The 24,890-nt window shown below is 55.1% G+C and overlaps 4 protein-coding genes across 11 annotated transcripts in view; 2 read left to right on the top strand and 2 right to left on the bottom strand.

Annotated features, from left to right (window-relative positions):
• The first annotated feature begins 34 nt into the window (after positions 1-34).
• On the top strand, positions 35-5,112 carry ZBTB48 (zinc finger and BTB domain containing 48). The gene is given in 10 exon segments (XM_023940408.2): positions 35-411; positions 413-768; positions 1,424-1,535; positions 1,901-1,993; positions 2,306-2,392; positions 2,722-2,876; positions 3,046-3,182; positions 3,481-3,645; positions 3,773-3,861; positions 3,949-5,112. Coding segments are annotated over 10 exon segments (1,845 nt in total). The 5' UTR covers positions 35-57; the 3' UTR covers positions 4,246-5,112.
• On the bottom strand, positions 5,025-11,878 carry KLHL21 (kelch like family member 21). Of its 2 annotated transcripts, none has more exons than XM_086860634.1 (5): positions 11,757-11,878; positions 10,223-11,262; positions 8,612-9,017; positions 7,050-7,122; positions 5,025-6,734 (listed from the first exon to the last, which is right to left on the bottom strand). In XM_086860634.1, the coding sequence occupies exons 2-5, from the start codon at positions 11,253-11,255 to the stop codon at positions 6,441-6,443; spliced, it is 1,806 nt and encodes a 601-aa protein (XP_086716760.1). In that variant the 5' UTR covers positions 11,256-11,262; positions 11,757-11,878; the 3' UTR covers positions 5,025-6,440. The 2 variants fall into 2 exon arrangements, with proteins under 2 accessions (XP_086716760.1, XP_086716761.1); XM_086860635.1 differs by having other exon boundaries at positions 11,726-11,817.
• Positions 11,857-16,984, top strand: PHF13 (PHD finger protein 13). Its single transcript, XM_086860645.1, has 4 exons — positions 11,857-12,042; positions 12,434-12,535; positions 13,571-14,123; positions 14,502-16,984. The coding sequence occupies exons 1-4, from the start codon at positions 12,004-12,006 to the stop codon at positions 14,726-14,728; spliced, it is 921 nt and encodes a 306-aa protein (XP_086716771.1). The 5' UTR covers positions 11,857-12,003; the 3' UTR covers positions 14,729-16,984.
• DNAJC11 (DnaJ heat shock protein family (Hsp40) member C11) overlaps positions 16,881-24,890 on the bottom strand; it is a 22,029-nt gene continuing 14,019 nt past the window's right edge. For all 7 annotated transcript variants that reach the window (XM_086860631.1, XM_086860633.1, XM_023940388.2 and 4 more), the window contains 9 exons: positions 24,059-24,248; positions 23,633-23,718; positions 23,071-23,187; positions 21,960-22,115; positions 21,738-21,807; positions 21,557-21,614; positions 20,785-20,927; positions 20,215-20,344; positions 16,881-19,593 (listed from right to left, as the gene is read on the bottom strand). In XM_086860631.1, coding sequence (XP_086716757.1) covers positions 19,568-19,593; positions 20,215-20,344; positions 20,785-20,927; positions 21,557-21,614; positions 21,738-21,807; positions 21,960-22,115; positions 23,071-23,187; positions 23,633-23,718; positions 24,059-24,248 — 976 coding nt within the window. In that variant the 3' untranslated portion in view covers positions 16,881-19,567. The remainder of the gene's footprint in view (positions 19,594-20,214; positions 20,345-20,784; positions 20,928-21,556; positions 21,615-21,737; positions 21,808-21,959; positions 22,116-23,070; positions 23,188-23,632; positions 23,719-24,058; positions 24,249-24,890) is intronic.

Genomic DNA, 24,890 nt, shown 5'->3' with positions numbered 1-24,890 from the left:
CGCCCGCTGACGCCACGTCCGGCGGTGGCGGATGCCGGCGGGCCCCGGTGCGCGGCCATGGCGGCGGCGGCGGCGCACAGCGTGCGGGTGCTGCGGGAGCTGAACCGGCAGCGCGCAGCCGGCCAGTTCTGCGACGCGACGCTCGGCGTGGGCGGCCGCGAGTTCCGCGCGCACTGGCCGGTGCTCGCCAGCTGCTCCCGCTTCTTCCGCGCGCGCGGCCCCGGCGGGCCCGTGGCGCTGCCCGACGGCCTCGCCGACACCTTCCAGCTACTGCTCGACTTCTTCTACACGGGCCGCCTGGCGCTCACGGCGCACAACCGCGCCCGCCTGCTGGCGGCCGCCGAGCAGCTCGGCGTGCCCGACGCCGTGGCGCTGTGCCGCGCCTTCCGCCCGCGGCCCCGCCGCGCCGCCGCCGCCGCCCGCCCGGAGCCCGCGGCGGCCCCGCAGCCCGGCGGGCAGGCGGTGCGTGAGGGGGGCGGGAGGGGGACGGCGGGGCCTGGGCCCGGCGGGGAGGCGGGGGCGGCGCGGTGACGCCGCTGTTCCCTCGTAGGGCTCCCCCTCAGCCCCGGAGGAGGCGGCGGTGGGTGGCGGCGGGCGGGGGGACGGCGACGCCGAGCCCCTTCCCGAGAAAAAGGTGCTGCGGAGCAAAAAGAGCCCCCCCGCTCCGGGAAAGGCGCCGGGGAGCAGAAAAGGTACAGCGGTGCCGGTCGAGTGCCCCACATGTCATAAAACCTTCCTCAGCAAATATTACCTTAAAGTGCACAACAGGTAATCGCTCCGGCTTCTCCTTCCCTTGCGCGCGGGGAGACGCGCCGCCCTCACGGCTCGGCCCTTTCCCGGGGGGGGAACGGGTGGCCCCGTCCCTGCCAGCTGGGCCCAACACCTCGGCATCCTCCGGGGTGGAAAAGGAGGGTCTCCTCTGCCCCTGGGGGTGCTGTGGCCTGGGGGAGGGCTGTATGTATCAATGAAAGGAGTCCCAGAGCCGCAGCGACTGTCCTGAGCTGTGGCTCCTCGGGGGCTGCACTGGCTGCAGGTGGCCGATGGCAAATCCTCCTGCGATTTGAGATTGCCCCAGGCTGGTGGGGGAGTTTCTGGGGTTGTGGGGGACACATGGTTGGGCTGTGTGAGGAGCTCCAGGGTGGATCACAGAGTGGGGCATGGCCCTGCAGTGAGAGCTCAAGCTTTGTTTCACTTCTGTTGGGGAAGAATCTTGGCCCTGCAGAAAGGGTGTTCCGGGGAGCACAGTGGGCACTGACAGTTGTGCACAAAAGTGGCATAGGAGCAGCTTTAGGGCAGCTGTGAATAGTAGCACTGCAGGGGTGGGGGGAAGTACCCACCTCACCCTTCCCTGTGACCTCCTGGGCCTGTCTGTGCAGATGCTGTTGACAGGCAGTGATGGGATTCTGTATTTACATCTCTCAAGGAAACACACTGGAGAGAAGCCATTTGAGTGTTCCAAGTGTGGCAAATGTTACTTTAGAAAAGAGAATCTCCTGGAACACGAAGCCAGGAACTGCATGAACCGATCGGAACAGGTACGCCCAGGAGCTGCCCTGCTGGGCTGGAATGCGGCTGCCACGTGTGTGGCAGGAGGCGAATTGAAGCTTTTTCCCAGTCCCAGCCCACCCTCAGTTCCAAACAGACCCCTGTCAGCACTGTGTGGCATGTGTTCCACAGCCAGGACCCTCACAGCCTGGGCCCCTGCAGCTGGGACTCACCCCTGATACACAACACAGCCCTCACTGTGTTTCTGTGCATCAGGAGTCTGTACTGTACAAGATTCAGCTCCTGTGGGTGCGGGCTGAATGCTGTAGCTGGGTGCCAGTGCCACGTGCTGAGCTGTGGGCTCCAGGTCAGGCTCTGGGTCCTGCAGAAGCCAACGCCCCCCCGTCTCTCACAGGTATTCACGTGCTCGGCCTGCCCAGAGGTGTTCAAGCGGCGGATGGAGCTGCGGCTGCACATGGTGTCACACACCGGGGAGATGCCATACAAGGTCAGCAGGGCCTGCATCCAACATCCCAACATGCTGCTGGACACTGGCACTGAGCAGAGGAGAGCCTTTCCCTTCTAGGGCAGCCCAGCTTGGGAAGAGCTGAGCACACCAGTTCCCTTCTCTGTTGTATGACAGCCCACTCAGAGTTGTTCCCCATCTCTGAAACAAAATGTGATCCAGGGAGGCATCACAGCCAAAGGCTTCTTCTGGCTCTACCAGGAATCCATGTTCTACTTCCCTGCTGGTCCTCTCCTTGCTCTGAAACCACTCTTTGGGGCAGCTGGAAGCTGACCCCATTCTCCTGTCTTGCAGTGCTCTTCCTGCTCCCAGCAGTTCATGCAGAAGAAGGACCTGCAGAGCCACATGATAAAGCTGCATGGTGCACCCAAGCCCCACGCGGTAGGGACCGGGAGTTTTGGGGAGGGTGTGATTGAGTGTGGATCTGGCCTAAGGAATGGCACAGTACTATGTCTGGCTCTGTCAGTGAGGGGGTGGGGCACAGGGCTACTGGAAATGGGCTCTTTTGGGTACAGGAGCAGCCCACAGATCCAAGCACTGACCAGCACTTCATCTCTTTGGGGCTGTCTTATCTCACTGGGATCTCAGCTGGGGGTGCTGCCTTGTTTTCCGCAGGGAGGTCCCTGGAGCAGCCGGGAAGGGCTGGGTGTGAGTACATCTGGGGTGGGTGTACCCCAACCCTAACATTCTTCTCTCCTGTGGCCTTGCAGTGCTCAACCTGCTCCAAGTGCTTTCTGTCCCGGACAGAGCTGCGCCTGCACGAGGCCTTCAAGCACCGTGGAGAGAAGCTGTTTGTGTGTGAGGAGTGTGGGCACAGGGCCTCGAGCCGGAATGGCCTCCAGATGCACATCAAGGCCAAGCACAGGTACAATGTGATCCGTGTCCTCTGTCACCCTGGCTCTCCTGGCTGCAGTCCCTGCCCACAGGCCTGGGGGTTGGCTGAAAGTCACCCTCTTCCTGGAGGTGCTGAGCTGAGACCCAAGGGGCTGAAGCTGGCAGAGGCAGAGATGACGGTGACGTTTCCCTGCCCACAGGAACGAGCGGCCCTACGTGTGTGAGTTCTGCCACCATGCCTTCACACAGAAAGCCAACCTCAACATGCACCTGCGCACGCACACTGGCGAGAAGCCCTTCCAGTGCCATCTCTGCGGCAAGACCTTCCGGACACAAGGTACCCCTGGCTGTGTGTGCTCCAGCATGCAGGACCTCCAAAAAGCAGCTTCCCCAGGAGCAAAGCCATGCTCTTGTGAGTGTGGGCTGATACCAAATAAAGCACATTACTGCACTGCTCTCATGGTGCAGAGGGGGAAAGAGCTTGTGTTGCTCATGACCCTTAGGTGGAGCAGGCAGTTACTGCTTCTGCTGCTCTTGCCTTCTTGCCAGCCTGGCCCAGCCTGACAGCCCCTGGGATGCAGTGCATGGGCTGTGCTTCTGACTGGCCACTCTCCCCGTCCCCCCATTAACGGCAGCGAGTCTGGACAAGCACAACCGGACGCACACCGGGGAGCGGCCGTTCAGCTGTGAGTTTTGCGAGCAGCGTTTCACGGAGAAGGGGCCGCTGCTGAGGCATGTTGCCAGCCGGCACCAGGAGGGGCGGCCTCACTTCTGCCACATCTGCGGGAAGACATTCAAAGGTAACGTGAGGGCTCCAGCTCTCATGGGGCTCTGCAGGAGCTGCCTCCTTTCTGTGGGTGGGTTGGCATTGCTGTGAGCCTGTATGACATGGAGCTGCTGCCAACAGGCTGTCGCTTCCTTTCCCAGCGGTAGAACAGCTGCGTGTCCATGTTCGCCGGCACAAGGGAGTGAGGAAGTTTGAGTGCATTGAGTGTGGCTACAAATTCACACGGCAGGTGAGGCCTTTCCTGGCTCTGGGGCCTTCATGCTGTACTGGGGAGCCAGACTTCACTGGGTCTCTCCACATCCCCCTTCCTTTGCAGGCTCATTTGAGGCGCCACATGGAGATCCACGACCGAGTGGAGAACTACAACCCTCGACAGAGGAAGCTGCGGAACCTGATCATCGATGACGAGAAGGATGTGATGGTGGTGCTGCAGCCGCCACCAGAGCTGGAGGTGGGCTCAGCCGAGGTGATCGTGGAGTCGCTTGCCCGTGGGCCACTGCCCGAGGAGGTCCCTGCGCAGAAACTCTGCTCAAATGAGAACTTGTCACCTGCAGATGTGATTGAGCAGTCGCTGATTATAACCACAACGATTCCTGAAGACTGTGAGACATAGTGTGGCCACCCCATCCCTTCCACTGAAACACAGTAAAGCATTAAGCTGAACCACTTTCTGCCACACTTGTTCTGTTGAGCTCCGTACCCTCCTTTTCTGCCAATCTCCCATCCCAGGCTGCAGGGAAAGGAAGTCACCATGACGTTCTGATTGAGTGTCAAATGAAATGTGTCAGCATGGTCACTCCAGTCAGTGTTCATTCACAGACAGTGTGTGGTGGGAAGGGACTGACCTCCCTGTGCCATATTGTGACTCACTTTCTGACGCTGGAGGAGCTGGTGCTGCCCTCTCCTCTCCACCAGCCCTCTCACTTTGCCTGTGATTAAAGCTCACCTTCCCCCACAGAGAGCGGCTCTGCTCATTCCTTAACCCCTCCATTTAACTTGTGCCTTATTTCTCCTTTGTTTTGTTAAGCTTTTCAGTTGCTCTTTCTTTCCCCCATTAAAGGCGGGGCATGACCCGTGTCTGCTCAGCACTGGGATGACTGAGCTGTGAGTTCACTTGAAACACACTCCAGCAGCCACAAAGTGCCTGTGCTCACGTCTGTCCTAAATAACCCAATCCAGGGTTGCTGGGAGAGGGTGAACCATGGCCTCAGTGGTGCCAGCGTGGGGAGAGATCTCTTGTGTATCCCCACACCCCAAAGTTGCAGCAACACCCTCTCCCCTTTCCCCCTCTACTCACCAAGGAGACAGAGAGGCTCCAGTTTAATCACATCTGGAGTGAGAAACTTTCAGTAAAATCTCACCCCAGGTCCCTTACCCTCACAGAAAACAGAATTGTGTAACAGGTTTTATTTAACTTGACTGCTGCAAGTAAATTTAAAAACAAACTGAGAATAAAAATACATTATCTGCAAATGTAAAATGCCTTTGTTTCAAAGGATGGAGTTCAACTGTACTTGAGGATTCAACACAATGAATTCTACAAAAAATAAATACAGATCTGTAGCTGCTCAGCGGGTGGGACTGGGGGGTCCAGCAGCGAGCACGGCCGTGTGCGCCGGGGTGTGTTATTTATAGCTCAGCAGAAATGCCTCGGGCTGCGGCGCCGTCGGGAATTGGCCATTGCTCCCAAAAAAGCAGCAGCTGCCCCGAACTGTGGGCCCCTGCACCCCCCTACTCTGTCCACGGGTTTGACACCCTGGGGCAGCCGCGCCGGGCTCTGCGCGTTCCCTGCTGGCACGCGGCGGTCTCAAGGCACTGTCAGTGTTCCAGGCTGGAGAACGGCCCGGGTTCCCCGTGGCCGAGGGGTGCAGCAGCGTCACAGCACTGGGGAAAAACACGTTTCTGTAAAGCTGTGAGGACGCTGATGCTGTGGAAATGGGGCTCGGATGCTCCTCGATCCAGGGGCAAGCCTGGAGGAGAGAGATCGAGTATACGGGGTTTCCATCTCTGAATTCAGTTTAAATGCAAACTTTTTCTCTGCTAGCTAAAATTTAAAGACCAAAAAAGCAAATGCATCCAGCCATACCTTAGCTTCTGCCACACTTCAGGGTTCTCCTGAAGGTGCAGCACATGCTCTCAGGGAGCCCTACTGCAGGTTCAGCTGTTCACTTCTTCCAGAAACATTCCACAAGTAAACTGCACGCAGCTGCTCTTCAGTGAAGGTAGATAAACAGAGCCCACCTGGCTAGGGCACTTGGGCAAATATAAAGGCAAATCTTATGCAGGCCAAAAGAAAAATGCAAACCCCAAATAAAAAGAAGAAAAAAATCCTAAAATAACTACCTTTCAACCCCAACACGTGCACAGGAAGCCTGTCTCCCTCCGAGGCACAGAATACAGGGGGGCGTCCAGACCACTGCCCTACCAGACAGACGCCTCCCAAGACAGAAACTGAAGGAAGGAGTTTGGTGGCAAACGAAGCATTACAGGGTGAAGGAGCTCCCAGTGAAAGGTGTCTGCTCACAAGCCATAAGCAGTGGTGCTGTGGCATGATTCACCACGAGTGCTTTCCCCAGGGATCAGCTCTCTGGTCCCTGTGGGCAGCACGGTGACGTCTCCCGCCCTGAAGGGCCAAGGGAAGCAGTGAAGGCCTCGCTGCCTGCAGGCCCACAGCATCACATCCAACAGCCAGAGTTCCTGCTCCCTCTGTGATCAGAATGGTTTTGTTTCCAAGCACTGGTTTGCCTCAGCCTTCTCCCAAAGCAGCCCAGGTTCTGGATGAGGGACTTCATCAAGCCGCTTCCTGTGCTAAGGCAGCTCATTGAGGTTCTGGTTGTGAAGGTTTTGGTTCTGCCTGCTCAAGCTGATGGTGTTGTCCAGTGTGATGCTGTCATCCTCCTGTGTGGTTTCTGGCATGAACTGCCGGAATATGCTGACGCTGCCGTGCCAGAAGATGGGCTCGGGGAGCTGGCCCACGACGCTCCACGTTCGTGTCTCGGGGTCGTAGGCTTCCAGCACATCCGAGAGCTCAAACGTGTTATCGTAGCCCCCCGAGACATAGAGCTTCCCACCGAGCACAGCCACGCTCCCCCCAACGTGAACCTGCAACGTAACAATGAATACACACCATGATCAGGGGCTGTTTCCCTGATCCACCAGCTGATCAAGGGGGTCAGTGGGATCTGGGAGCTGTTCCTTGGAGGAAGTTTCATGCCTGTCAGCTGCAGGTTGGGCTCTGAATCAGTGCTGCCTACCCAGACATGTCACCACATCTGGGACTCTTCCCAGTGACTCCAACATACTTAAACCAGCTCCACATGCACAGGTTTCTGATTCTGAAAAGCTCTTGGTTTTCCAATGCTAAATGAAACTCATTTGTAATACTTAAGATATTCTTGAAGCGAGAAAATGTCTTACCTGAAGCATGGCAGGGATTTTATCCCATTCATTCTTTGATGGATTGTAAACATCCACTTCAGCCGAGTCATCTCTGGGGAAGAGAACACAAAATTACTCCTTCTGCATTCTAGAAACGCTGCTTGAGTTCTTCATCAAAGCCAAATTTAGATGGGCAGGGGGAGAGAAGAGCTGGGGAGGCAGCATAATCCCCCAGGGTTTCTCTTACCCACCCTGCTCGGCAGACAGGAGGGCGACAGTGACAGGTGAGGGATGTTTGTGACTCAGAGACATGCGCTGCTGACACAAGAATGCGTAGAGGACGAGGTCAAGGCAGCTGGAGAGGAGCTGCCAGTCCTTCCAAGGTACAGATGGGATCAAGATGCTGCAAGGCAGCCCCAAGCGGGGGCAGCAGCCAGACCAGGGCCTCCTCTCCCCACTCTGGGGCAGCTCTGGGGCAATTGCAGAAAGCACCTGAACCTCATTTTTCTGTGTGCTTTATTTTCAGGTATAAAACTGATCCCAGCATGAGGGATCATCACTCAGAGCCTTTAGCCTGAGCTATTAAACCAACTTGCTACTTTTACTTGCAACCTACTCCTCTGCCCTCCAAAGATTATCCCACAGCTCTACATGGAGCAGCAGCCCACGTGCAGCATATGAAATGAGGGAAGAACACCTAACCCCGATCGTCTCCTCACTGACTCTTGCAGATGCAAAATGATCTGAAAATCCTGAAGTGTCAATCATCAGTATTTTAAAATGGGTAAGAATAAAGAAATTCTATAGAATCAGGTTGTGACAAGGAGCTGAGCAGCTGCAACACCCTGGCAGTATGGACTGAAACCAGCTGACCAGAACAGCCGCCAGCAAGACACTTGGCTGGACCCGAAAGGATCAAATAAAAAGTCTTGGGTCAAAGCTGCTACTTTATGCAAAGCCAAGAGGAGATTAAAAAAAGAGACGTGCCTGGGGGCCATCACAGAAGTCTCTGTTTGCTCAGAGTCAACACAGGGAGATGAAATGCTCCAGCCCTAGCATGCCTTCCCGTTTATTTTTAATTAAGCGGATAACTGAAGTATTTGCGCCACCAGGACAGCTTCAGATGGGTAATTAAGTCCCAATTTGGAAAGGTGCTTAAAAATAGTGACCAATCACTTCATCTTCAGCCCTCTTATCTCTGCTGAGACGGAAGACGTCCTCTCCTGCATTAGAGTTTAACGTTTTCTTGGAGCTTATGTGCTTATTTATAGCAACGAGGGGGGCTGAACCAGGAGCCGAAGAAACCAAGAAGCCGATTTCCAAGCAGTGCTGCTGACTTCAGACGGATTTACACCTGCCCATTCCCCAGCCCTGGGTTACCCTCAGACATTTTAACACAAGTTTATGGGCAGCTCTTTGAGGCCCACCAATACAAGGAAAGAGGTGTTACAGCCCTCCCTGCACCGTCAGGGGAAGTACTGCTGTGCTGTCCCAACCCAGTGCTCTCTCCACCACCTGTAAAATCCACCTTCCCAGGGAAGCTGCAGGCTCTCCTCAAGGGGACACGGGGAGGGAGGGAAGTGATTGCTCCCACTACTCACCGTATGAAGTACATGAGACCATTGAGCGTGACGGTCTTTGGGGCAAAGGACCAGGGGGGCAGGTGGCCGCAGTTGACAAGGGACCAGAGGTCACTGCTGGGGTCATAGCACTGCATGACCATGGACTCTTTTCCAGACAGGGAGCCGATGGCGAAGAGTTTTCCACGGCATGAGGTGGTGGAGCAGTTGTCCATGGGATACAGCATGGGCTGCAGGGCCTCCCAGCTGTCCAGTGTGTGGTCATAGCGCTCCGTGCTGTCAGAGGCAACCACGTAGAGCAGCCCGTCCAGGACCGTGGAGCTGTGGTATTCCCTGGCTTTCAGCATGGGTGACACCTCCGTCCACTCGTTCACGCTGGAATTGTACCTCCAGACACAGTCGTACAGCCTGGACCCGTCTGAGCCCCCTGTGGCACAGCATGACACGTGTCAAGAGCCTGGCTCCACAAAGGGAAAGGTGATGCAGGAGAGGGCTTGGTTCAGCACGTGCACCACAAGGATTTTAAAGGAAGTTCTGCACTGTTTCATTCCCAGCAAGCCAGGGAGGATTTCTCCCATGTCGTTCCTAGTCCATATCCAGCCATGACTCAAAATGAGTCTTCCATGTTTCACTACCTCCTCTAACACCCACGTCTCTCCCGTTTTGCACCCCACCCAAGTCGCTGCCCAGAAGCTGCTGAGGCAGTGGTGCTGCTGGCAGCTTGGGAACCTCCCAGCCTTGCCTGTATCACACTAACACTGACCAGAACAACCCAAGATCCCCAGCAGCAGCCTGCACACAGCTCCCAGCAGGACTGACCTGCCTGGGATCACTCCAGGAAGCTCCCATGGGATGGAAGGGCTTCTGCAAAAACATGCTGCATCCATGTGGTAGCCCGTCATTTTTACAGCCCTGTTCTTAAAGCAGGGCCTTGTTTTCTGCTTGTGACTAGAGAACACACAGTTTTCTGTTCACCTGCATTAAGACTTGCTCTTCTAAGTTTTGCCAGTGTGTCCTGCATACCAAGGGCACACTGTTCCACAGCACTCGGTGTCCTGGGCCTCAGTTTGTTACAGCTGTCACAGAGATGTAGTTCAAAGGCGGCATCTGCATGCAGCCTAACAGCCAAATTTACATATTGGAGTCCCCTTGACAAAAGTAATTGTAGCCCCAGCAAGGAGGCAGGATTTGTGCAGGGGGAAGTACTGTGACTCACAGGGGCCGGCAAAAGAATCTGGGGCTTTCTGACATGCCTCTGCCTCAAGCATGCCTTGTGATTCAGGGGGCTCTGAGCCTGAACTCTTTCTTCAAAGAGAGAAACTCAAAACCTTCTTACTTCTTACATCACCCCTGTCCTCAGTGACGGTTAAAGAGTTCCAACTACAAGATCTGTGACTTCTGCCAGCATGCTCAACAGCATTACTCATGACAAAATAGCTCCTGGACTGCGACCAGCTGCTAAATCCAGCACCGACTCCAGGAGTCTCCATGCCTGCTGGCAAACTGCAGGCGTCCAAGCCAAGTCCCAAACTCTCTACTACCCAGGAAAAGACAAGTGTCACTGCTATAACCTACATATTTTCAACAGAACCCTCCACCCTGGTGCTTCCCCCCATTCCCCGTGTGCCTTACCAGTGACATAGATGTCATTGCCCAAGGCAGCAACACTGTAGCCCCCTCCCAGGTGCTCGGGGAACTCGGCCAGGTAGCGCCAGTGGCCAGTGCGTGGGTTGTAGCAGTCGACGGTGACAAGCTCATCGCAGTCACGGTCGCAGCCACCAACGAGGACGAGGATCTCAGCGAGGCCAGTGGAGGGCCGGGGGCGCATGCGGGCACAGGGTCCCCGGTCGTGGCGGTCGAGGCGAGCGGCCTGGAAGTCGCGGGCCTCACGCAGGAGGCGCAGGCAGGGGGGACAGCGGGCCACCAGCGGCTCGCTCTCCACGTGGGCCAGCAGGTAGAAGCGGCGCACAAAGGGCAGGCGGACGTGAGCCAGGAGCTGCGGCAGCAGCGGGGCACGGGTGGCGGGGTCAGCGCGCACCCAGCGCAGCGCCAGCTGAAAGGCAGCCTCCTCCTTGGGGATGCAGAGCCCGTCGTCCCGCAGGTAGGAGAGGAGGCGCGGCAGCGGCAGCCGCTCCAGCTGGGCGCCCAGCTCGCCCACGTGCCGCAGCACGAAGCGGTGGGCGGCAGCCGCCAGCTCGGGGCAGGCGAAGGCCTCCGCGAAGTCCTGCATGTCCAGGGCGTTGGCGGGCTCCAGCTGCCGCGCCAGCCAGGCACCGCAGGCTTCCTTGACAGCGGGGAACTGCAGCAGGTCGGCGGCGCGCAGCAGGCGCTCGGCGATGTCGGGGCCCAGCCGCCCCACGCGGCCGGTGTAGGCGAAGTCGAGCAGCCGGCCCAGGCACTCGGGCTCCACGCCGTGCAGCCGCACGCGCTCGGCCCGCGACTCGCGCAGGGCCCCGCCGAACATGGCGCGGAAATATCCCGAGGCAGCGGCCAGAACGGCGCGGTGGGCTCCGAACTCTCGCCCGCCGGCCACCACCGTCACGTCCAGCAGGCTCCGCTCGGCCCGCAGCGCGCTCAGACCCCGCAGCAGCGACACCGCGTGTGCCGGTTCTCCCGTCGCCGTGGTTGAGGCTGCCGCTGCCATCCCGCCGGTGCCGGTCGCCATGCCGTGCCTGCGAGGAACACACCTGGGTCACGCCCGGTGCGAAGTGGCTGGGACCGACCCCCGAGCGATTCCCGGGGCGGGACAGGGAGGAGGAGATCAGGCAAGGAGGCGGCGGGTGGGCTCGGGGAGCCCGTTCCGGCCGGGAGCCTCCGAGAGCGGCCGTTGCGTAACGCGGCGCTGGTAGCGCGGCCCCGCTCGGGCCGGTCCCTTGGCCCCGGGCTGGCGCTCGGAAGGAGCCGCCCAGCGGTACCGGCGGAACACAAGAGCGGCCCCGAGCGCAGACAGCGCTGAGGGAGCTCCGCTTTGAGTCCGGCTCGGCCACCGCCGTTAGCGCGGGCGGAGGGTCCGGCTCGGGGTTGAGGGTCCGGCTCGCGGTAGACGCTTCGGCGCCTTGCCCGTCCTCCCACCGCCCCCAGCCAGGCCCCGCGGTGAGCCCGGGCCCGCCCGCTCCCGCCCGGGCCCACAATCACCCGATAAGAGCCAGCCCCGGACCCCGCTCACCGGTCCGCTCTCCGCCCTGCTGCGTGCTCCTCTTCCCGCTCCGTTCACCGTTCCCGGCACCGCCCCCGCCGCTCCCAGCGCGCCCCGCGCCCGGCACTGCGCACGCCCGGACTACGGCTCCCGGCGGCCCCGCGCGGGCGGCCGCCCCTTCGCCGCCTCCCGCCGGCACCGAGCGGCTCGCGGTGTCGGCACTGCCCGGCTGCCGCCGCCGCCGCCCCGGCCCCGCCCGCGCCACCCGCGCCGGGACATGGACTCCGACTCCTGCGCTTCGCCGTTCGCCCCGGAGGTGAGCCGGAGTCCCGGGGGGAAAAAGGAAGGGAAAGGAGGAGCGGGGAGGGAACAGAACGGGAGGGGTCGCGTCTCCCGCCGCCCGGCCCGGCTCGGCCCTGCCCTGTCCGGCCGCGGGTGCCCGCTGCCGTTCCCCGCCGCGGGGCGGGGGGCCGGGGCCATCTTGTGCCGCCGGGGCGAGGAATGGCGGCGGCGCCGCCCCGCCGTGCCCACCGCGGGGGGGCTGCCTGGGGGCCCGGTACCGACGCCGGGGGGCGATGGGGGGGGGCACTGCCCGGTTCCGCCGCTGTGGGGGCGGGGGGGCGGTGCGGGGCGCGGCGGGAGCGGCGGCGCCTCCTCCCAGCGGCGGGCCCGGCCCCGCGGCCGCCGCTCACCCCCGCCCCCCGCAGGACTTCTCCCCCGGCTCCCGGCGGCACCGCACCGTGGAGGACTTCAATAAGTTCTGCACCTTCGTCTTGGCCTACGCCGGCTACATCCCGTACCCGCAGGAGGTGAGTTGTACCGGGGGGCCCTGGGGGCACCGGGGGGCACTGGGGGGCACCGGGCTGGTCTGTCAGACCGGCCGCTCCGGCGGGCACGGCCCCGTTCTGGGCCTAAACAAAAGGGGAACCGCGGCGGCTGGAGGCTCTGGGGACGGGGCGGGTGGTGCCCGGCGTGGGCGGGGTGAAAAACGTCGGATCCGGCATCATTCCTGCTGCTCCCCGGCCCGGGAGCAATGGCCGGAGAAACTCCGGGGTGGCGTGTAGGGAGAGCAGGAGCGGCAGCATCTCGGGGACAGAGCTCAGCGCCTGGGGGGACAGAGCACAGCGCCTGGGGGGACAGGGCTCAGCGCCTGGGGGACAGAGCACAGCGCCTGGGGGGACAGAGCACAGCGCCTGGGGGACAGAGCACAGCGCCTGGGGGACAGAGCACAGCGCCTGGGGGGACAGAGCACATCGCCTGGTGGGACAGAGCACATCGCCTGGGGGGACAGAGCACAGCGCCTGGGGGGACAGAGCACATCGCCTGGTGGGACAGAGCACATCGCCTGGGGGGACAGAGCACAGCGCCTGGGGGACAGAGCTCAGCGGCTCAGGGGACAGAGCACAGCGCCTGGGGGACAGAGCACAGCGCCTGGGGGACAGAGCACAGCGCCTGGGGGACAGAGCACAGCGCCTGGGGGACAGAGCACAGTGCCTGGGGGGACGGGACTCAGCGCCTCGGGGGACAAGGATCAGCGTCTGGGGGGACAGGACTCAGCTTCTCAGGGGACAGGACTCAGCATCTCAGGGGACAGGGCTCAGCGCCTGGGGGACAGGGCCCATGGGACAGGGGACAGTATGAGGGGGAAAAGGCTCAGTGCCTCAGGGACGGGGCACAGTGCTTCAGGGGACAGCGCCCCTGCGGGTAGGGGACACCACTGTAGAGGACAGGGCACAGCACTTCAGGGATGGACAGAGTGCCCTGCGGGATAGGGGACTCTGCCTTGCACTGCATGAGTGTCTGCCCTAAGTCAAACTGTTACCTGCTTCCTCGACATGTTCCAGGAAACGCCACTGAGGAACAGCCCCAGCCCTCCCAACAGCACTGGAGGCACAATTGACAGTGATAGCTGGGATCCCCGCTTCAATGACACCCCCTCCTCTGTCTCCCTGCCCTCCAAGAACAGAAAGAACTTTAGTCAGCTTAAGCGAGCGAAACCATATGGTTCCCTGTTCCAGCGGGGAAAGGCCAGCAACTTCCTGCCAGAGCGAAAGCAAATCGATAAGATCAGGAAGAAGAAAAAGCTGAAAAGGAGGGAAACAGAGGTGTCTGCAGAGGAGGACTATGAGGAGAAGCTGCTGGATCTGGAGGCAGAGGACTCTTACGCAGAGACGCCAATGAGCCCCTCTTCGGAGGGTGACCCTCAGTCTGTGACTGAGCACTGCTCGGTGTGGGACTCTGACACCCCGTCCAGTGTCTCCTACCCTGCTGTGACGAGCGAGCAGACGGTGGAGATCCAGAGCGTGGGCAAACGAACGGTCATTCGGCAGGGCAAGCAGGTGGTCTTTCGGGATGAGGACGGCACTGGTGATGACGAGGACATCATGGTGGATTCAGGTAGGCTTGGCTGTCCAAGAGGATTAGCCAAGTGGAAGTAGTTGTGCTTTACTTGTAGCCTGAGGATAATGCAGAGGAGCACTGCCTGGGTGGAATTCAGGAGCAGTTGGATTTTCAGGGGCAGAGAGGTGGATTGGTTCTTTCTGCCATAAACTGAGTGAAAAGCTGCAACTTTATAGAAGCAGCTGGTTCTCCTGTCCTCAATTACGGCCTCCTGTGTACTGCTGAGGGTCTCTTGCTGTGTAAGAGACCTGGGAAAAGCAGCAAAGTGCTTGCCTTTGAAACCCAGGTAGTTAATTTAGTGTGAAAAAGAGAGAAAATTCCTGGTGTGAGAGGTGTCAGCTGCTAAAAATGTATCTTTGACATTTGTCTTTACAGATGACGACTCGTGGGACCTGGTCACTTGCTTCTGCATGAAGCCTTTTGCTGGGCGGCCGATGATCGAGTGCAATGAGTGCCATACCTGGATCCACCTCTCCTGCGCCAAAATCCGCAAGTCAAACGTCCCAGAGATCTACATCTGCCAGAAGTGCCGGGACTCCAAGTTTGACATTCGCCGTTCGAACCGCTCCCGGACGGGCTCGCGCAGGCGCTTTCTGGACTAGGGGGGAGGCACGTGCTGCGTGGGTGGGCGAGCTGTGGGTGCCGGCGGGGAGGCCGGGGAGGGCTCCCCTGAACTGCTGCTGCTCCGGTGAGAGGGCTGCCCAGCCGGCCTGCGGCCCAGGAATGAGGAATCGCCGAGCCGTGGGCAGCCGGAGCTGGGAGCGGCCGCCTGGGCAGAACTGTGGCGGAGACTCTCGAGGGACAGACAAAGCTCTCTGAGCTCAGTGGAGTTTTGTCTGGTTAAGATGACTGGGTGATGTACAATACCTTTGCCAAGTAGGTTTTCTCATTCCATTGGGAAACTGCAAATCTTCTCTGTGCTAGAAAACTCCTCCTCCCAAAGAGGGAGGGGAGGAGGAGGGAGTCTGTGTGAAGAGTCTGAAAAGTAAATGGCCCTGTGTTTTAAATTCAATGTGATATTATACTTGCCCATTTGTCCGTATAGATCTATCTTAGATATCCTAAGGCTCCGTAGGAGTCAGCCTCAGTGCTACCGGCCTCTGTGTGATCTGCTGCTGCTTCCACGGGCCTGAGCATAGGGGAGTTCTGTCATTTGGCATCATCCAAGTGCAAATGAGACTCGGGGTCCCTCCTGTGCCAAGGGACAGTGCCCTGGCAGGAAGGAGCAACCCTTTTCCTGGACAGGCAGTGTTGGGGATCAGCGGCATCAGATTCCTTCCTAGAAGGTCTCTTCTTTCAGTGATTTTTTTGTGATTTATTTGCATGATCAGCTCACATGTGTGTATGGGGGGAAAACTGCTCAATTTCCTGTCCCTTCATTAACCTCTATGGTGCTGTTTTAAGATGACTCTGCCTTTTCTCAGCCCAGAATTTGAACATGGGCTGTAAAAGGGGCCACAGGAAATGTAGAACCTGGCAGGTCTGGTTTGGAATTTGATCATGTCCATCCAAGTATGACAGATGAGTTGATTTTTGCTTTTGCTGTTTGTTTTTTGAAACTGGACTGTAACCAAAAAGCCAGAATCTTTATTCTTTTGGTAGCAATGACACAGATCAAAGTGAATGCAGGCAATGCAGCTACAGGATGAAGTGCAATGAGGATCCAGAGTGGACAGGAGAGCACTGAGGCCCTGGCCAGCACTGCAGACAGGACCTCCTGGGCCTTAGCCCACAGGAAATCCCTTCAGGACTATGATGGGGAGTCACAGCTGATACACAAAGCAAGGGAGATGCTGGCATTGTTCCCCAGTGACCAGACAGATCCACATGGATCACACAAATTGGGTTGATGTTTTGAGGTGTTTCTCTGAAGTTATGCCTGAAGAACAGTGTGTGCTCTGTCCAGTAAGCGGCTCAGAGAAGCACTGGCTGGCACAGCAGCTGCAGCCAGACCAGCTGTGCCAGCAGGAACATGTCCCCATGAGTTCTGCAGTCACACAGCATTGGAGCACTGCCTTGTCTGAGGACTGGCTCACCAGATGTGTCCTGGTGATGACTGAGGGTCTTGCTGGCACACAGGGTTCAAGTGCTCTCCTTCAGACCTGGGCCCCAGGGCTGCCAAAGCCTCAGACAGCCCAGTACCACGGGGCCCTAGGGCTCCACAGTGTGGGGCAGGGCAACAAAGGTGCACAACATGCAACTTTTCTCTCCTGGTTCTTGATAAAAATTTTGTTCCACCAAGCTGTAACAGCTGACTGGGTTCAGAAAACCAGCTTCTGTGAAATCTCTCAACCATGACTCTGCTGAGCTGCCTTCAGAAGCTATGTGGAACCACCAAGGAGTTTGCCAAAGACTCGCCCCCAATGGCTGCCTGACTGTCCTTTGCAGCCAGAAAAATAACCAAAGTTCTCCAGTGCTGCCATTTCCCCAGAAATGCTTTGGAAGATCCTGGCCACAACTGCGCAAGAGTTGGACCTGGTCTGACATTGGTATCTCTTGTGTTGACAGCGTGTCTGCAGTTCAACTGGACCTCGGTGGACTGTGTTCCTGAAGCTTTTATGGGAGAAATGGTGCACTGTCAAGTGAACTGGCTCTTTTTCACAGAGGTTCAACACTAATCAATGTTACTGACTCTTGTTCTGTCCCCTTCGATTTATCCCAGTGGATGGTGTCCAGCACGTTACAATATCAGCAGAGAGAAATAAAAAAGTAACATCTCCATTCTTTTAGTTCATCACTTTCAGCCATGTATAATTATAGTTTAATTCAGAACTTTATTTTTTCATTAAAACTTTTAATGAACCATGTTTTTTTCTTAAATGTGAGACAAATGAACAATGAGTTCGTTATATTCCAAACTCAGGAGTCTGCTGTTATGATTTATTGGTTTGTGAGCTGTTGTGCCAGGCAGCAGGAAGACTTGACACTTGAAGTGCTCTTTCTGAAAAAATACACTCAGGTGGAGATAGGAAGAGCTGGCAGGTATCCCCACCTTTCTCTGGAGCAGCTGCTCCTTGCTAGCCTCTCCTTAAGAGTGTGGGACATGGTGAGGAGCCCTGTGGCTGGGCAGGGTGGAGGGTTGGGAGGCAGGCACTGCCCAGAGTGGCTGAAGACAGCAGGGACACTGTGCTGGGCTTGTGCCAGGGGCCTGCTGAAGGGTGCAATGACTGAGCTGGGGGACAGGGCCCAGGCCAGGATGCCAGTGGTGTCGGAGTGTGCAGTCCTGGCACCTGGTCCCTGCAGCCTCAGAAACAGCCCTGGGGTAGCACTGCACCCCTTTGCAAGGACTGGAGGCTTGGCCAGACCCAAACCAAGCCCCTGTGAACCCTTTGGGAGCTGTGTTGAAAGAGAGCTCCCTCCCCACCCTGGGCAGCACCGAGGACTCCAAACCACCCAAGCGCTGCCGGAGCCTTGGTGCCACCCTGCAGCTCACACATGTGCCACAACCCTGCAGGCACTGCTGCTCAGCCAGCTGCCATCAAAGCAGCAGCCTGAACACCTTGGCAAACTGAAAAGGTGGCTCAACCTTTTGGAAATGGCACTAGGTCATGGTGGAAGCTCGGCTAGAAGCTCAGCTCTGCTTGCTTAGAGCTTCGATTTTAATTCTGTTGGTAATCTTGAATTACAGAGTCATAAAAAGAAGTCCCAGGGGAGTTGTGGCTATAGAATGGCAGCTGCTCATAGCAAGAATACGGTGGTGAAGGCTGTGGTTCTGCAGTGGGGCTGTCTTGGCAAAACTTAGCACTGACAGAAAACAAGGAAGAAAGGATGAGGGGGGCTGGGAGACAGACTGAGCACCTGGCTCTCAGGGATGCTCCTGTGCCATGTCCTATCTCTACAGGCTGGCTCCTCACTTCTGATCATACACCTCACACAGTGACAGCAAAAGGGAACTGGAAGAGATTTAGATTTCTGCCCAGTCCCACCAAACAGAGGTCAATAAGCTGGATGGGATGGAGAGTGCTGCTACGTTTACAGAACCTTCAACCCTTACTTTCCAGGAGTTTCATCTCAGGAACTTCCTACAGATGCAAAGGGAATGGGAGCTTCTTTTCAGCTGAATATAATTTATTGCACATATTACATTTAATTTCAGATTGACAGAACGCTGGCCATAAGTGAAATAAAGCCCTGCACCAGGAACTGGTCACAGCTGAGTTGTTTTGGTTTTAATAAAAACAAATGAACACCCCTTCATAATATGAACTTGTTTTTTTACAAGGGAAAGCATTTATTTTGGAAATCTCATTCTCCTGGTGCAGTGACCTGAGAACAGAGAACCACAGCTGCTCAGAACAGGGGCCAGGTCTATGTCAGGAAAGGAGTTATTGCAGGAGTTGTCAAAAGCAACTCTGCATTGCCAAGACATTGGTGTTTTCCCCTCTGCTTTCACCCACGAGCAATGAAGGCTGGTCTGGGCTTAGCCAGAGCAAAACTGACCAAGAAGCAGCCACCATGATTCCTTGTCTCTGCAAAAGCCTCTGATGTGCTGATGTACCCAGTGTGTAGTAGATTCTGTAAGGTGCTGTTTCCAGCTGCTCTGTCACCAGCCTAGGACTGCCCTTCTGCTGGAAATCCCTGGCACGGCTTCTAGGCAAGACAAAGCCAATGGATCTATGCCATAACTGCTGCTTTTCAGAAAGGGCAGATGAGTGTTACATTTTCAGCTCTTTATCCATTTGGCCTCTCTCACTTTGGTATGGTTTACTTTATGAACTACATTTATTTTTGCTAGAAATAAATTAGATATTAAGAGATAGCTGCAGCATCAGAATCAAATGAAATTAACTGCTGTCCTTCTCCCTCACTTGCTTTCCTCTTTTCTGAAAATCCTTGACAATACATGGTTGGGGGTGGCAGAAGAATCAATAAAACTATGATACACCGTGGCCTTGTCTGGAAGAGCAGTTCATTCATACTCAAGCACATACTTTTTCTAACAAGTGCATTTCAAACACAGATTTGAGATTGAAACAATCACTGACCTCTCTCCAAAAGTATTTGCACAGGGGACTTCTAGGACGTGGCCAGAGAACTGAAATTCCCCTCCTGAGAAGGAGCAGGTGTGTTACCTACCCCAGGAAGTACGTGGAGAAGTGAGAAGAACAGGTCTTTGTCCCTGCTGTGCACCAGGAGAGAGGTGTGAGTGCAGAACGGGCCGTGGCCAGCTGGGAGCAGGGTGCCCGCTCAGCCCCTCGGCAGAAAGCACTGTGCACTCAGAGTCACGCTGCTTTATTGGGTACCGAGCCACAACTCAGATATTGCCTGGGAGCTGCCTGAAGCAGCAGGGTCTGTCCTTTTGTCCCTAACAGAACTGCCAGGACACCGCCTGCTATACAGACAGTAAAAATAAAAGTGTCTCTGTTGAAACTTGCAGCGTCCGGGGGAGGTTTTGCAGTTTCCATTGACCCAGGTACCGTGAGAGATGCGTGTTCCCCGCATTAGCCATCGGCATCGATCCTGTGAGCTGTCGGGGAGAACAAGGAATGGACACATGCTGGAGCCCACCATTGTTCCAAGGACAGGCAGGAACACTTCTGGCTGCTAATTAGACACAACTCCAATGCACTTCTGGAAGCTCTGTCAGTTGGATGTGCTGCTCACACTGGGCAGGGAGCTGGTCTAGGGCAAACAAAGGTCTGTGCCCTTGAGCCAACCCACCAGACCCACAGGGGTGCCAATAAAAGTTGTCACAAGCAGATACCAGTTTCACAGAGCTATTCCAGCAGGGAAAACATTTTGGCAGGTAAAATAAATGGGGACAAGGAAGGAATCTGACTCAGGCCTCCATACATTAAATTCAGTCCCCAAATGGCCACCCAGTGCTGTGAACTGCAAAGGACATTGGCACCTGTGGGAGGCCTCTGCTTCCAGCCCCAGTCAGAGATACAGACTAGCTGGTACAAACAGCTGCAGAGCTGCTGCTGAGTTCTTTTGGGCCTTTACTCCAGAGGCAAGTCATGGTCAGTCCATTCCAGTAACTCCAATTTTGAACCCCAAAACCCCAACTCTGTGCTCTGCACCACAGAGCTGAAGTAGTCCATTACTGGTTCTCCAAGGAAGATGCTGGGCAGTCTGTGCTACTTACATTGCTTTGGTATCCTAAGGGCCTCATTGTCAGCTGACATCACTTGGTGCAGAACTCCTCGGAACTGATAAAGCACTTTCAAACTCTTCTCCTCCCCCACGCAGGGATCGTAGAAGCCTGGAAGCCCAGCCTTGAACCAGAGAAGGAGAGACTGAGCATCAGGGAATGAACTTTCACAGCTCTCCAGCTGGCCAAAAACATTTATAAGTGCCAGGACAAGGTGTCATAAAAAAAAACAAAAGGAGTTTTGCTGCCAGCAAGGTGAGACACTGGGGAATCACCTCTACAAGTTTTCAGTACATAAAAGTAAACCAGGGGGTTGGGAAATTTCTGATGTAGAGCCTGAAGGTCTCTAACACCCACTCTCCCACAATGCAGACAAATGGCCTAGAAAAGCCCCAAGAAACAGAAGTTCCTGGAAGTTTGTAATATTTGGTATGTAAATAGCATCTGTGAATTGATCCAGAGCCACTGGAGAGACTCCCTGGCAGGACACCACACAGTTCAAATGAAATTCTGGGCTGCACATTTGAGTCCCTGAATCTGGGCTTTGACAGGACAGCTACGTACCTTAGAGGCCTCTGTAAGGATGAGTTTAGAATCCTTCACCAAGCACTGCAGAGGCACAGTCACATCTATAACCTTCACCTTCTCATTCTTCCTGCTGTTGTCGTTAACAAACTTCCCATACCAGGCGTTCACTACAATCAGACCTGCATTTCCCAGGAAATCACAACTGTGATGGAAGGCTTCCACTGACAAAAAGACCATTGCAACATTTTCTCTTGCTTTCAGTGAGATTTAATTCTCCTGGCCTGGACCCACACCTCCCAATAAAGAACATTTTTACTTGAGCATTTGTTAGCAACCCACAGCACTAGAATGGAGTGACAGGACCTGGGTGCCACACTGATGTGACAGTCCAAGTGGATTACAGTTCACTTTGGAACAATCTGTGGAAAATTGCTAGTAACCATCAGAGATTAGATTCCTACTATGATCCAGGAGCAAACCATGTATGGGAGAAATCAGTGAAAGCTGAACTTCAGACTACAACTTTGGCACCTATTTATATACACACACCTCTCTCTGGGGCAGAGGTGAATCCAGACTGTTGTCTTCAGTCTGTTGATCCACTTCACACCATGTCCCAAGATAATATTCTGTGATCCCTCCTATGCTCAGGCACCTGGAGCTGAGTCATAATGGGGCTCCCCCACTACGTGTGCAGCAGCAACTACACTGCACTTCATTAGGAGTGGGAATGAAGAAACAACACCTTTGCATTGTTCCTTCTTCTCTCCAAATGTATAGAACAAGTAAATGATATCATAATCTTTACCCATTCTGGCTTCCTCTGCTTCAATTATCCTTCGGACTGACTCCTGCATTAACCGGACCTGTCACAACACAAGTGGCAGAGCAGAAATCACACAGGGTCAGACACTGTGGCCAAAGGAGAATGGTCCAGAGTGAAAAGAGTTTCCTTTCACTAAGGGGATCAAGTTACAAGCAAGACTCACTGCAGCTTCAGCCTCCTGCTTCTTCTGTAGGATGTCACTGGCTGTGCTCTCCCGCTGCTTCTCCAGCTCTCTGGCAGAAGGAAGGCAACATCTCAGCAGGAATACATGGCTGGGATTCAGGCAGAAACTGGCAGGGTCTGCTTACCCACCCCAATTACAACTGACCCACAGCCTCACACGAATGAGCCCGAGTGAGACTTCCTCAGGAATGTGCAAACTCACCTCTCCTTCTGTGCCCTGAGGTAGGGTTTGATGACCAGCCTGTGCATGGCGAAGTAGATAACGAGAGGTCCCACGGTGGCATAGAACACGGCACTGGGAAGCAGCTGATCTGTTAGATGGACAGGGAAGAAGTAGGTCTGGCTGGCCCTATTCAGCCTGCAACAAAGAAGAGCAGAGGGATGGTAAGAGGAAAAACAGAGCTGGATGTGCTTGATGAAACACACTTAGCAGCAGTGTGTGCTGATGAACCAAGGGGAGATGAATGAGGAGCTCAAAAAGGTGAAAGCCTCATAAACTGAAAAAGCCAACGGCAGGAAAGGCAGCTGACACCAGCCAGAGCCACACTTTGAAGTAGCAGCTCGTGATAGTACCTGACCATTCTAAAGTTCTTTTTTTAATCTTAGGAGAATTTGCTCGGTCATTAATTTCAACAGAAAAAGGGACAAATATCCTCATGAAATTAGAGAAAAATGCTTCTAGAGAAGGCCTGTGGTCATAACACAGGCATGGGCCTTCAAGGCAAGTGTACATGAATATTTTTCTGATGTCTGTAACAATATTTATTTTAGAAAACATTACTTCCCTTGGGCCTGAATTCTTTAGGCCCTTCAGCAGTTTCACACCCCACCTGTAGCTGGCCCCAATTCAAGCACACAAGACAAGGACACTTAATGAGCTCAGTCCCTCTGTGAACTGCACCTTGTTAATGGTACAATCACGTGCATTATGCAATGGTAATTCCCTAATTCAAGCATTCACTCGTACACAACACAATACACATGGAATCCATCTCAACTAGTATTTTCAGAAATCTTCCATTCACTTACCAGAGTGCTCCAAATCTCACTTTAAGCTGTATTTCAGAATATTCTGATGCACACACACACAGACAGGTGGCTCAGGCTGTGAGTTACACCAGTGGAAGGCACCCACTACTTACAATGGGCTTACAGCTTGCATTAAGAGTTGAGGGCAGCTGTAGCCTCTCCCAGTGATGTATCAATACACCTGTATTGACCTGGGACTGGGACCTTCCCACCTGAATACTGGAAATAGAATCATGGAGGTTATGGTCAGCCTCTGGAATAAAGAGTTGAGATCTTGAACTGACTTGATTTTCAAGGACACTCCTTGAGGAACACCAACGCTGACAGTGGCTCCTAAAACACTGTGTCTGGAAATCTTCCTCTCTGCTCCATACTCCACTATGGTCCCAAAGAAACCCACCCTAGAATGACAGAACCAAAAACTGTTAAGATAGAGAAGACATTTGAATTTCTCATTACTGAATCCTGTAATTCCCAAACATATAAAGCAGGGAAATGCATCTGTTTGCAGCAGACCTTTGCCTCTGGAAGATTCGTGGTGTATCTCCAAGGTGAGATTTAGACGTTCCACCTTGCTAAGGAGTAAACAGGAACTTCTGGCTTTCTTACAGGGGATGATGTAAACATATCATACACAAGTATTATAACTTCTGTTTAACTGCAGAGGCACACAGGGCCAAGTCTACAAGACATTCACTTCAGCCTTTACCAGATTTAAAGAGTGAAAAGCAGGCTCCCAAAAGCCACAGAAGGATATGGTTTGTGTGGAACCTGGAGGCCTACAGCAGTGGGAGAGGACACAGTCCCCAGGCTGTGAGCAATGTGAATTCCCTCTTGAGCACTTACTTGAGAGAACCTTTCACTCGTGTTTGATCCTCATCCTGAAACTTATGCTGGTAACTGACCATCATGAAAGAATGGGGGATTCCCAGCTGAAACACAAGAGGCACAAATGTATCATAACATACCCTTGGCCACTGCTGCCCCCAGATTTCCTTTCTCAACCTTGAAGCACAGAACACAAAGCGGCGCTTGCCACTTACAACCTCTGCTGTCCATGTTGTACTGACTCTACTCTAAGCTGACCCATGTCACCCATGACAATGCCAAGAGCTGTGCTCTGCCAAACCCCTGGTTACCTATATTAGGTCTAACATGAGATAAACCAACTTCTTCCTTAACCTCTAATCCCAAGGCAAAATACTGCTGGGACAGGAAGGTGAGGCTGCTGTCTCCCCCAGGGCAGGATTAGGTCCCAGCCATGGCTCTGACCTGCATTGCCACAGTGAAGTGGCTGGTTTTGGTGTCCCGGACAATGCTGGTGTTCATGGCTGACTGGATGCCCCAGCGCCACTGCAGGTAGCCCATTGTGTTCTTGTCCAGGTTTCGGGCCAGGACCGTGGTGAGGCCGGGGCGGACCCCGCGTGACGAGAACTGCAGGGCACAGTTTGTGGTGATGAAACTAGAGAAATGAGGAAAAACTCATCAGTGAAAACACACAGGCTCCCAGGTGACCCCAGAGTCCTTGTGGCCCAGGAACTTTACTGAGTGCCCAGAGACCAACCTGCAAAAAGCATGATGCTGGAGGCTCTCAGGGAGAAGTAAGAACTAACTCAGACTGCTCTGAGCACAGCAGTGCCCAGGAGAGCAGGCTGTACCCTGGTTTATTGTCTGTGCATGATGCTGCCCAGGCACCTGGCCTTCCCCTTCCTGCCCTGTGCAGATAACATCCTGGTGTCTGCAGAACAGCACACTGGGCTGCTGGCATTAAGGATTTAATAATCCTTAATCATCAGCTAAAAAACAGTGCTAAAGCACTCTCCAGGGAACAAGAATCCTGTACAAGCTCTGAGGAATGGCAGATTCACTAAATTTGAAAATATAAACAGAGGGAACCTACACAATCTACTATGATGCTCTGATGTGTGGCTCCAATCACAGGCTTTACCTTGAATTGTCTTTTGCAACCTGAGACCTCTATTTGTGAACAGACATGAAACTAGTGGCGAATTTGGCATTATCTCCCTAAAATATGACATCATCTCCTGTTTTGCTGTCAGAAATTCCCTCTCACACATGGAAGCCTCAGAAGAGTTCCCCATTT

The sequence above is a fragment of the Cyanistes caeruleus genome, chromosome 22, assembly GCF_971803275.1.
Source record: "Cyanistes caeruleus chromosome 22, bCyaCae1.hap1.1, whole genome shotgun sequence".
NCBI classification, from domain to species: Eukaryota; Metazoa; Chordata; class Aves; order Passeriformes; family Paridae; genus Cyanistes; species Cyanistes caeruleus.
The sequence above is the reverse complement of the archived record's forward strand: the minus strand, read 5'-3'. Positions and strand labels throughout refer to the sequence as shown.

Excerpts from the sequence above, each read along its gene's own strand:
- KLHL21 (XM_086860634.1), bottom strand. The coding sequence starts at position 11,255 with ATGGCGACCGGCACCGGCGGGATGGCAGCGGCAGCCTCAACCACGGCG. Across the intron at positions 9,018-10,222 it reads CAATGACATCTATGTCACTG|GGGGCTCAGACGGGTCCAGG; the intron begins GTAAGGCACACG and ends GCTGTGCCACAG. Across the intron at positions 6,735-7,049 it reads AAATCCCTGCCATGCTTCAG|GTTCACGTTGGGGGGAGCGT; the intron begins GTAAGACATTTT and ends GTTACGTTGCAG.
- PHF13 (XM_086860645.1), top strand. The coding sequence starts at position 12,004 with ATGGACTCCGACTCCTGCGCTTCGCCGTTCGCCCCGGAG. Across the intron at positions 12,043-12,433 it reads CTTCGCCGTTCGCCCCGGAG|GACTTCTCCCCCGGCTCCCG; the intron begins GTGAGCCGGAGT and ends CGCCCCCCGCAG. Across the intron at positions 12,536-13,570 it reads ACATCCCGTACCCGCAGGAG|GAAACGCCACTGAGGAACAG; the intron begins GTGAGTTGTACC and ends GACATGTTCCAG.